The following is a 10469-nucleotide window of genomic DNA, read 5'->3' as shown; positions in this document are numbered from 1 at the left end:
TAGTTTTACATTTTTATCTAACAAAATTGGGCTTCAATGTTTGATCAGGTACAGATTAAAGTTCTGATGAGTAGAGAGGTTTATAAATATTAATGGCACCTTTGTAATCCTGTGCCTGCCTTGTGAATTGTTCAGTAGGCCTTAAGATTCCCGTATTGTAGCTTTGCCTATTCTGATGGGCTCCTGTACTTCACCAATATACAACATACACTTTTTGCTGTCAGTTCAATTATTATACGTCTCAGCTGAATGTGGTAGTTTGACCACATGGATTGAGTCCTTCCATATCCATTAAACAGTATTTAGTGAAATGTACAACCTCATATTCTGATACTTAGTGATATTTACTTGTTTTCAGCTGGGTTGTTTTGGTACTTTCTACAGATACTGTTGACTTTTCTTCCCCATTGTTTTACTGTTGTCTGCCTGAGGGATTTGCTTTTAAAAAAAACTTGTTTTAAAACAATAATATAGCTTAAATTCATTTTGAAGAATGTAATTTAACATTTAAATGTATTGTTATTATTTTGATCTTGAAACTGCATCTTCTCAAGCAACAAATTCAGTTGCACGAATCGGATAAAATATTTCTCTTTTTATGGGATGCATAAAGTTCTCATTATGGCCCCTGTGTTCTCGTAACGGTTTCTGTAACGTTGGCGGTCTTGTGTCGTCCGTCAGCGTGGGCTCACAGTGTTTGCCTTCCGAGTCAAAATTGAATCATATTTCTGTGAGCGTGCAGACTAATGGCGAACATTACAAGAGGTTCACTTTCAAAGTGCACCAAATCTAATCAGGTACTGTCATATTCTCCTATTATGTGCTTTTTTGGAAATGTAGGCTTACAACAGCTCATGCATTTGATTGTGTGTTTGAGTACTGGTATTTTTGTTTTTTTTTTAACTGTGAAGTGAGTAGGGCTTTTAATATCAGGCTGGTAGTCTACATTAATTCAAAGCAAAAATGAGGGCTTTCTGCTTATTATCAGTGTTAATGTTTCTGTAATGAGACAAAAGGCTGATGTCTTATAATACGATTCCAGTTTAATCCTGTTTCAACAATGTAGCTCATCTCAGCGTTTACCTGAAGTCTGACATGCCTGAGAATCCAATATTTATAACCTTCAGTATCACGATACCATCTCCTGTGTCACTGCAGTCCTGCCTAATGTCAGTATTTTTTTTTTTAATGTTGCTGTAATATTGAATGTAAAAGCTGATTTTTAATTTTTTGTGGGCTTGTCCTTGTGTAAATTGTATTCATTTTATAATGATGTACAAAACAACACCTAACAGCCGTTCCCCCTTCAATGCTCAGCCAAGGAGTACGAGTTAAGCTGTGTGAAACTTAAGTGTGTTCATCTTGATTCTGTGTTACTGTAATGAAAAACTTCCCTTCTTATTGCACTGCTGAGTAGAAGCCTGTCACGAATGTGCTCCAGTGCTTGGCTACAAATAAATCATGCAAACTACCAAATAAAGACCCTATTTTTCTTTTTGGTACATGTTGCTTGAAAATCCTTGAGTGTGTTATTAAAGTTTTAAAAACAATACCTAAACCTGTTTTTAATCTCTTAACAGGTCACTAAAATGCATCTCTATACTACTGGTTCCCTTTTAGCAGTAGCTACTTCACTTTTTAAAGCAGATATCTGTAATGTTTAAAGGTTAAAATGAAGCATCTGGATTTTGGAGCAACATCCCAAATGAAAAACAGCTTCAGATTTAACCCCAAACTGTGCCGTATTTAAATTGCATCAAATCCTTGAGTGTCACTGAATGACTATGTGTGGGAACCTGATGGTGAATGGTGTTCCTCTCCATTATAAACAAAAATCAAACCATGTGCTACATTTTTATTTTCCCTTCATTAGAAGGATCCGCTGCATACTGTCAAATTAGATTGAGGCAGGAAAGGAAATCTTCACATTTGCCTTCAAAAGTACATTTTAAGGAAAAAGTACATAATCTATAGAAATTATTCACATGCAGCACATTGTGTTGAAATAAGGATAAATACGAAGTTGTAATGCTTGGTTAAGAAAAAAAACCCTGCTTTTGTATCATGCCCCAACTGTTGAAATATGCCTCTACAATATTATTAAAGTGGAACAATCTACAAAACAGTGTCATTTGTTGACACGCTCTGGTGTTACAGTTATTGCAGAAAGCTTGTTACCAAAACTACTACAAAATGTCCTTTCACAAGGTGTCAGACAGGTTGTTCTCAGAGTACGGAGAGCGCAGTATCCCTCCTCTGTCCCTCTGCAGTCTCCTATACAGGTCGTAACCTCTCTCCTCATTTTTTGCCCTGTGTCGTAGCATCTTCAGGTAGACTTGGTACACAGCCAAGTGAAGGGAACAGTGCACCTGTGGACACACGAGGAGAGAATACAAAACACCTTACAAAATACCTTGGCCTCCTAATGTGGCAAAAAGCCAAGGATGAACCATCAGCTTCACATTCTGATAATACACCAGACACTGAGGTTTCATAAAGTCTACAAACAAATGTTTTCAGAGGCCATGTGTACAAACAGTTCAAAGCATTCTTCTTCTTTTTAAATTAAATATTACTGACATATGAAAATGAAACTGCTGCAACATGACACATCCAATATTAGAAGCTATGCTAAGCTTCCACTAAGTCTACTTTTTAGGATTCAAAAGGTTTTGTTAGGAATATCCAGATGTTTAAAAAAAAAAAAAAAGCTACATTAAGTGAAAAACAAGTGTTATACAATAACTACAACAAAATCCCTAAAGAATTAGACACAAAACAAACCTGTCCTTTTTCTATTTAAGTACCTCAGCCATTCATTACCAGCAGGGGGTATCACACCTCAACAAAGTGGTTTTGGGCTTATATTATGAGGTTACTTCAAGTATTAGCACCTAGTGCTTCTGCCATCTCAACATTATGAGAAACAATTTCAGACCTCACTAGATCTAAACAAAAACAAATTGTCCCTTTGTCAATAAGAAACTATTCAAAATAAAATTCCCCTTTGTCCCTTTACCATGAATCCATTTTACATGGTGTTGGTGTTGGGGGTGGGGTCCATGCAGCAGCATGTGGATGAGTTGTATGTGTGTGTTGTTGCTGTCCCAGAAGAGCTACATTGTGGCTCTGGAGAGGTCTGACCCTCTCTTTGTCCAGAGGACCCTGTCCCTTGACATGCAATATAACCCCTGGCAGAGAGTAATGGTGCAGGTGGCCCCAGAACTGGCTTCTTATTGGTTAGCTTTTAAGAAAGACATGACTCCATTGTTGGAGCTTTTCTCCGGCCCGTGAGAAAAGTCCGGGAGGTCAGCATAAGACCGCAAGTGCATGCTTGTCTGCTACCATGGCAGCCAGATGTGATGGTTGGTAGCCATAGTAACCTCTAATCCCCAATTCTTATTAACAGCTGCAAACTACCTGCACATCTTCTAATTTAGTGGTCATTTAATACATATGGTAATTTGTTAAAGTTGTGTTATTTGTGAGTACAGCGGGAGGCAGAAATTCATTTCAAACATTGAACTTGGCAAGTAACAAGAGCAATAATTCACAAATATTTTGGCACAGATTGAAAAACATCAGAAAAAATGAAAGTACGATTTCAAAGCAGAAATTACACCCACAAAAAAAACATAAAACCATTAAAAAAAACAACTTCCTTATAATAAGAAAAGTAAAAATATAACAAGTTTAGAAAAAAATTTATCCAGGAGCAGACGTAGTAGTGTGCACATCACATAAAAAAGAAGAGTTGCCATCGATTTAAACTCCCATGTTCGTGGTGAAGCCAGAAAAGACAGGAAGCTGGGTCCTAACACCGTGCACCTATGCCCTTTCTCCCCAGATACCGCAGAACGGCAAAGTTATAGGTGGTTGACATAGTATAGGTCAGCTATGAAAAGACAAAGAGAAACAAGAGGAATCAGAAAATAAAAACGAACATAACAGCTTCTGTAATGAAGCATGTGAGTATAATGGCTGCACAATTTGCTTGCATGGCTGGAACACCAGACATTACAGCATTATTATGATGTTTGCATCAGCTGACAAAGAGGAACAGAGAGCAACAGTACAGAGGTCATCAGTCATGGATGCCTGAGATGCCTTGTCGCCTACACTCTGAGCGTCACTAAGTCACATGAGCCATAACACCAGTGTTATATTACCACACTGCAGCCAGACTGGCCTCAACCTCAGCATAATCACTCACCAGAGCCAGGAGCGTGATGCCAGCGCCGGCAAAGGCAGCGATGTAGAGGTCGTAGGTCATGCGGTACTAGTAGGGGGAGATTATTGTTAGTGAATACAACATGTTGTATTTGTGTTATGTCAGTCAAATTGTACAACATGACAGCAGACCTCGAGTTGTTTCATATTATCGTACTCACTTCTCTTGTCTTGCAGACACTGGACAGGGTCATACCACAAGCTTTCCCTGGTACTGCATTCCATGGCAAGAGTCCTGTTGAAAAAAATAAACTTATGTACTCAAATATAACACTCAATTGCACATAAAAAGATAGAATTATTATATTTTGTTCTTGCTGCCTGTAAAATTACATTAAAGGTCCACAACAAATCAATTAATTTGTTCATTCTAAATCTTTTTTGACTTTCACGGTCTGCGGCGCTCAAATCAAACCACAGAGCCAGGCATGTTAAAATTTATTAAACTTCCACCAAACAGAAGAGTTTGTGTGTGTGTATGTTGGGGACTATTTTCAGCTGCAGATTAATACGCACATTTGATGTGTTAGCGAGTGTTTAACCCTCAGGACAGTGTAATGAAAGAACAAATCACTCAGTGCAACAGTGTGCCTCATTGTGTGGCAAATGTGTTTTAGCCACACTCTGGGGCTCCAGGGATGGCAGCGTTGTGCTGTGGGTCTGCTGACACTTTTAGTCTGGACTGATATCTTGACAGCCATTAGGTGGATTGCTATGAAATTCTGTACAAAACATAGCCCACGGAGCATGAATGAAAGCTGACGTTCTGGGGGATTTTAGGAAAAATGTCTTTAAGTGGCATGCGAGCTGCCACGAAACTCTGTAGCTTACAGAGATTGATGTTCCCCTCTGGATTTCGTCTGACTTTTCCCTCCAGTGTCTTTGCCTTGCTGAGATTTTAATTTGATCAGCACTATGATATATGACAGAACTGCTGCAAAACTAATGAGATCCCAATGACCTCAGGAGCACTTTTTGCATTTACTGCTAATCATTCACAAATGTTACCAAACTAAATAAAAGGTGCCATAGAGAGCGCAATCAAGGCAGCAGACAAGTCTCAACCAGCTCTGGATGGCATGAAAATGCCTCCTAGTACATAAACTTTATAAGAGCTAGGCCTTCAGGGAGACTCAAGTACAAGATGTGAGGCGTCAGGAAGAAGAACAGGAAAAACTACGAATCTAACACGAAATGCCAGTGTGCAGTAAAAGCTGTCGCCACTGAGTCACACATCCAAATGAATGTATCTACAAGTTAGGCAATGTATTTTGACACCATGCAACTTGTACTAAAGTTGAGTGTGGATAATTCAGAAAGGCATGAGCAGGGTTCATGAACCCTTCTAGAGCTGCATTGGGCTCGTCGGGCTATTTTAAGTGGCTCCAGTGAAAAATGGAAATGAGCAATAGTAATTTTTTTTTCAAATCATAGCTTTAGGCAATTCTTGATTATAAAAAAAAAAAAAATCTCCAATTATAAACACAGAATTTAAGGTCAAGTTTTAATAATTTGGTACCTAAAATGTACATCACAGTGTTTGACTATCACATGGCACCTTATCCTCTCAAATTTGCTGAAGTCGGACTGCAGTGGCTTGTATGGCTGTATACATAAATAAGTAGTTCTGAGTCCCTATAGTTTTATGCATTCAAATCCAAATAAAGTAAATCCACAGAGGAAAAAGAGAATTTAGAGCTTTCACCACTAATGCTGCTGGCTTACTGGTAAGCCTGATCTCAGCAAGGACTTTAACCGGAATTAAACTCAAACTGCCCCCCCCCCCCCCCCCCCTTTTTTTTTTTACTATGATGCAAAATGTTTTATCATCAAAGTAGACCGATTTTAATTTGATTCATTTACAAAAACACTGACTGATGAATGAAATGCACGTATTCTCCAACGAGTACAGGTGTAGACTTTTTCTTTGTTTCAGTTTCAAAAATGCAAAATGCCAACTAATCATTTCACATGTGTTAAAAGATCAAATAAGTTTTGTCACACCATATAAACTTTTGGGGGTCAAAAACTTCTCAAAAATGCCTCTTTTGGCAGTTGAGTTTTCCCACCACTGACCACGAGCAACAATATATTTGCAAGCACCTCAGCTAACTACATTAGCATGCTAATAGTGTCAACACAAGGTGGCCTACTGTTTATGAGGCCATTACTGTAGCAAAACTACACGCACAAATAGTTTTGCCACAGTAATAGCCTCATAACCGTTTCCCCTCCAGCTGCTTTGTCTCTGTATTAATTGTTATATTGTTTGCATTATGTCCTTAGGTTAAGCCTCAGACAGCTGTGGGAATGGCTGTTGACCTCGAGCGTGCTAAAGAGTTTTTGAACAGTGGAGGTTATAGCAGAAACCATAATCAGGATTTAATTTTCCCAATTCTTTGGCAAGAAATCATCACTGAAATGGCCGTTTCAAGAGATTTGTTTACAGTAAGATAAATATGCCGTGTGTTAACAGGTTTGCCTTATGTGAATGGATTTTGCATGAGGAGGCCCAACACTGACTGCGATGGGAGTTCCTCTTACCGTACTGTCTCGCATCAACACAAAGCTGGTTGATACTTGCTGGGGTCTCAGTCAGAATATCAATAGTGTGGCAGGTAGCATCCATGTTGTAGAAGAAGTAGACTGGCAATGCCGAGAAGGCAAACACCAGCAGCCACAGCACAGCGAGCACATACGTCATCACTATAAACTGCACAAGGAGAGAGCAGGCCACAGATTAGGGTGCATTATCATATTAAATGGATGCACACAATCTCAGAGTGTTTTTATGAGGCGTGACTCACTTAATAGCCACGCTTGTTTTTCAGGTTAGTTCTACTTATCTCCCTTTTTGCCTCCTCTTCCAACTACTCAAGTCTTAGACCACTCAAACACTCACTGTATGCTTATCTTTGCATGTCCCTTAAGATTTTTTCTTCTTTAGGAGCTTTAAGATTTTTCAGCTCACCACCCACCAGGGAGTGATATATGTATTAAATCCTATCCAATCTGTCCAATCCTTTTTACTTTTCCCACTCAGGGCCCTCTCACCGAGGAGCTGAGGCAGCGGCCGCACATGGTGCTCCTGAACTCTCCAAAGGTTTGCCTTGCAGCGCTCGTAGTGTAGAAGCCCTCGGCCAAAAGCACAATGCAGTAGAGGAAGAAAAAGGAGGCCAAACCATAGATGACATACTGGAAATATTGAATGCTGAGAGTGGCAAAGGAAAAAGAAAATGTTAAGAGGTTAAAAGGGTTAAACCTTCAAAATACAGACGAAATCATGAGAAGTCTGAAGATCAGGTTTGATCACGCTTCGATGATGGAAATATAGGACGACTTACATGTAGGCTAGGGTTATGTAGTCCTGAAGGTTACGTGCAAAGTATGTCTCGATGAGCCTCTCTGTCTCTGTGAGTGCCTGGTGCCCACAACCACAGAAGAGGGCAATGCCAGAGAAGCAGAGAAGTGTGGCAACAAGGGAACAGTACGGCACCCCACCCAAACACCGCATACAGCACTCATAGCAACCTATTAGTCGACATGCAGCGCCATGGAAAACAAAGCATATTATGAACAGCGGAAAGACATAGTACACCATTAAAACGTACGAAATATTAAAGAATATACTGCATGGTTTTTTTCTCCCAAGGACAGGAAATATGTTTTCACTCTTTCAAGCTAATGAAAATTAAATTGTGCCGCAACTTTTAAAATGATCTGTTCAACTAAAATTACTCTCACTGAACTCCGATTTGTGCCATGCAGATAGTTTTGATTGCATTTGTTCTGGTTTTAAGACATCCCTTTATGAGATTGTTGCTTCCACCCCAGCACAGACAAGCTAAATAGTGTTTTGTGTTTGTTTGTGCTGCTTAAAACTGCAGAACAGTTTATTGATCGTTCTTTCAATCTAAACACGTGCAACTCAGAGTTAACTTTGTGTGATTCGTGCCCCAAATATCCAACAGCAGATCCTTTCTACACAAACTATTTCATGTTACCCTTGATAATTAAAAATATAGGGCTTCTGTCAATTTTCATAATTGGGAGTAGACAAAAAGGTTATCATCTGATTTCATAGCACGAACACAGCATTTGGCATAAAATACAGCTGAACTTGGTGGCGACAGAAAACCCCAGAGATAAGAATCATGAAATTTGACAACCCAAAAACCTACCTACATAATACTAGGGGTAAAAAATACAATAAGGAAAAACAAAGCCAGCCAAAGCAACCTTTTAAAGATAAAACGTCAGCATTGATCAAGCTGCAGCTGTAAACACACAAGTTCGCTTATTAAGTCTGTGCATTCCCCCCACTAGTCATGTGCTGTTTGAATGGATGCCAAGGGCCACGGGCATGGGGACGTGTCGACTCTGACCCCATCTCACACCCTGACTCCATTCACCAGCCAGGATGGAGAGTGTGAGAAAAGAGGGAGGACGCTGAGGAGAAGGCAAAGCGAAACAGAAAGAGTGGCTGCTTTTGTGACTGGAGAGACAACAGTCTTTGTGCCACACCATCATGGGGGTACAAGGGCCACCAATGTCAAGCAAACAAAGGCCAGAGGCACCTCTGTGCTTTGCGGGCACACACACAAGCATATTCACCAGACTTCCTACTAAGAAGACACAGGAACAAGAAAATGATAGTGGGGAGCTGCCAGTGCTGGAAGAGGATGGAAAAAGCAAACCTAGAAACAAACAATGGAACTGTGTAAATGTGTACATGCATCCACACAGACATGCACAATAGAAGCAGGCAGACTGTAGCTGGTACCATTGCAGTAAACACAGATGGCCGGAGGGGCAAATAGATGGCTCTTTAAGCAAACGCATAGCTTTGTTGGGTGTCTGTGCATGACCAGACATGCAAACTGATTGCATGCGATTCACATAGCGAGGGTTTGTGCACAGAACACAGAGTTTGACAAGAAATTGTGAATAACATAGCTACACAATAAATTATATACAGTACATATAGATAGATTTTTTTTTTTTAGAGAATATACACACACATTGTATCAGCATAATCCATAAGTTTTAACACTAACCTCAGTCAGTCAATCAGGCCGGCCTTCAGATGCACCTTGTGCCAATTAGCCAATTACGAATCACTGCGGCCCTCTCTGCCTCTTTGATTGTGACCCAAATGAAAAGACAAGCCCTGCAGGAATAGTCTTGAAAATGCAAAAGCTGGGGCCAAATCGCCTCTATAAAAATTGGGAAGGATTGCGAGCGAAAGCAAATGCGACAAGGCTCGTCTGAAAAGTAGCCCTGCCATCTCAAGCATGAAATAAATCTCATAATATCAGCCGGTAAGAAGCAGACCTCTACACTGACAAAAAAAGAGAGCCCCCACTTTAATAACTTCTGATGCCCTCTCACTGCTCCCCTCCCTCCCAGAACAATCGCATACAATCAAGAAAAGAAGTGATAATAAGAACATACTACAAGCTAATAAAGGTAGACTATAGTCTGTGTGAAGTTTCTTACCCATGTCTGGAAAGATGCGTTCAAGGACTTGTCGGCTACTGTCTCGCTGCCCGAACTGCAGCTGGTCCGCTGATGATATGCGCAACTTGTCTCCGGCCCCCGTATATCAATCTCAACTCGCTGTTTTGTTCCCCCCAACAATGGACAGACCCGCCGATGACTGCGAGTGCAACCTTAAAGAAACAATGTCGCTTTTCAATGAACTTCAAGGAGCAGAAATGATGAGGAGGCCGGGGGTCCTTAAACTTGCGGACATTTACTAAGTTCATTGTTGACGCTCATTTGCATACAGACGTGCTCACAGAGAAGAATAGATTTTTCTTCTTCTCGTGTGTGTGGGGACAAACAGTGGTTAGCTAAGACCTTTTTGTCTTAAAAGTCAAAATGCCAACATGTCCAGGCAAATGAGGAATGAGTCGTACATCATGTTGAGTCGAGCTTGTTGTTTCAGACGGTCTCTACGACCTCTGATTGAGATAACACTGGCTATCATGGTGTTGCCCTTTGAGCGTTCAGGTGATATTCTTACAGGAAATTGACAGATATCATCTGTTTGCAGTGAGATACACTTTACCGTGACTGAAGTGGCATCCCAGCAACCCAAATAAACGGTGTCACGGTTTTTTTTTTTTTTTTACCTCTTTTGGAATGTTCCAGCGAAAGGAAAACTATAAACATGTGCACACTTATGAGAAGTGTTTATTTTTTAGCGATCTTACCTAACAAGATAGAGTTTCAAT

The 10469-nt window shown here is 40.2% G+C and overlaps 1 protein-coding gene across 3 annotated transcripts; it reads right to left on the bottom strand.

Annotated features, from left to right (window-relative positions):
• Positions 1 to 25: 25 nt before the first annotated feature.
• On the bottom strand, positions 26 to 10209 carry plp1a (proteolipid protein 1a). Of its 3 annotated transcripts, none has more exons than XM_082506493.1 (7): positions 9730 to 10209; positions 7575 to 7761; positions 7285 to 7441; positions 6775 to 6943; positions 4392 to 4465; positions 4214 to 4279; positions 26 to 2369 (listed from the first exon to the last, which is right to left on the bottom strand). In XM_082506493.1, the coding sequence occupies exons 1-7, from the start codon at positions 9731 to 9733 to the stop codon at positions 2202 to 2204; spliced, it is 825 nt and encodes a 274-aa protein (XP_082362619.1). In that variant the 5' UTR covers positions 9734 to 10209; the 3' UTR covers positions 26 to 2201. The 3 variants fall into 3 exon arrangements, with proteins under 3 accessions (XP_082362619.1, XP_082362620.1, XP_082362621.1); XM_082506494.1 differs by lacking the exon at positions 9730 to 10209 and adding an exon at positions 9288 to 9666; XM_082506495.1 differs by having other exon boundaries at positions 2327 to 3895.
• Between the last annotated feature and the right edge of the window lie 260 nt (positions 10210 to 10469).

This window comes from Aulonocara stuartgranti, assembly GCF_965226115.1.
Source record: "Aulonocara stuartgranti genome assembly, chromosome: 2".
Lineage (NCBI taxonomy): Eukaryota > Metazoa > Chordata > Actinopteri > Cichliformes > Cichlidae > Aulonocara > Aulonocara stuartgranti.
The sequence above is the reverse complement of the archived record's forward strand: the minus strand, read 5'-3'. Positions and strand labels throughout refer to the sequence as shown.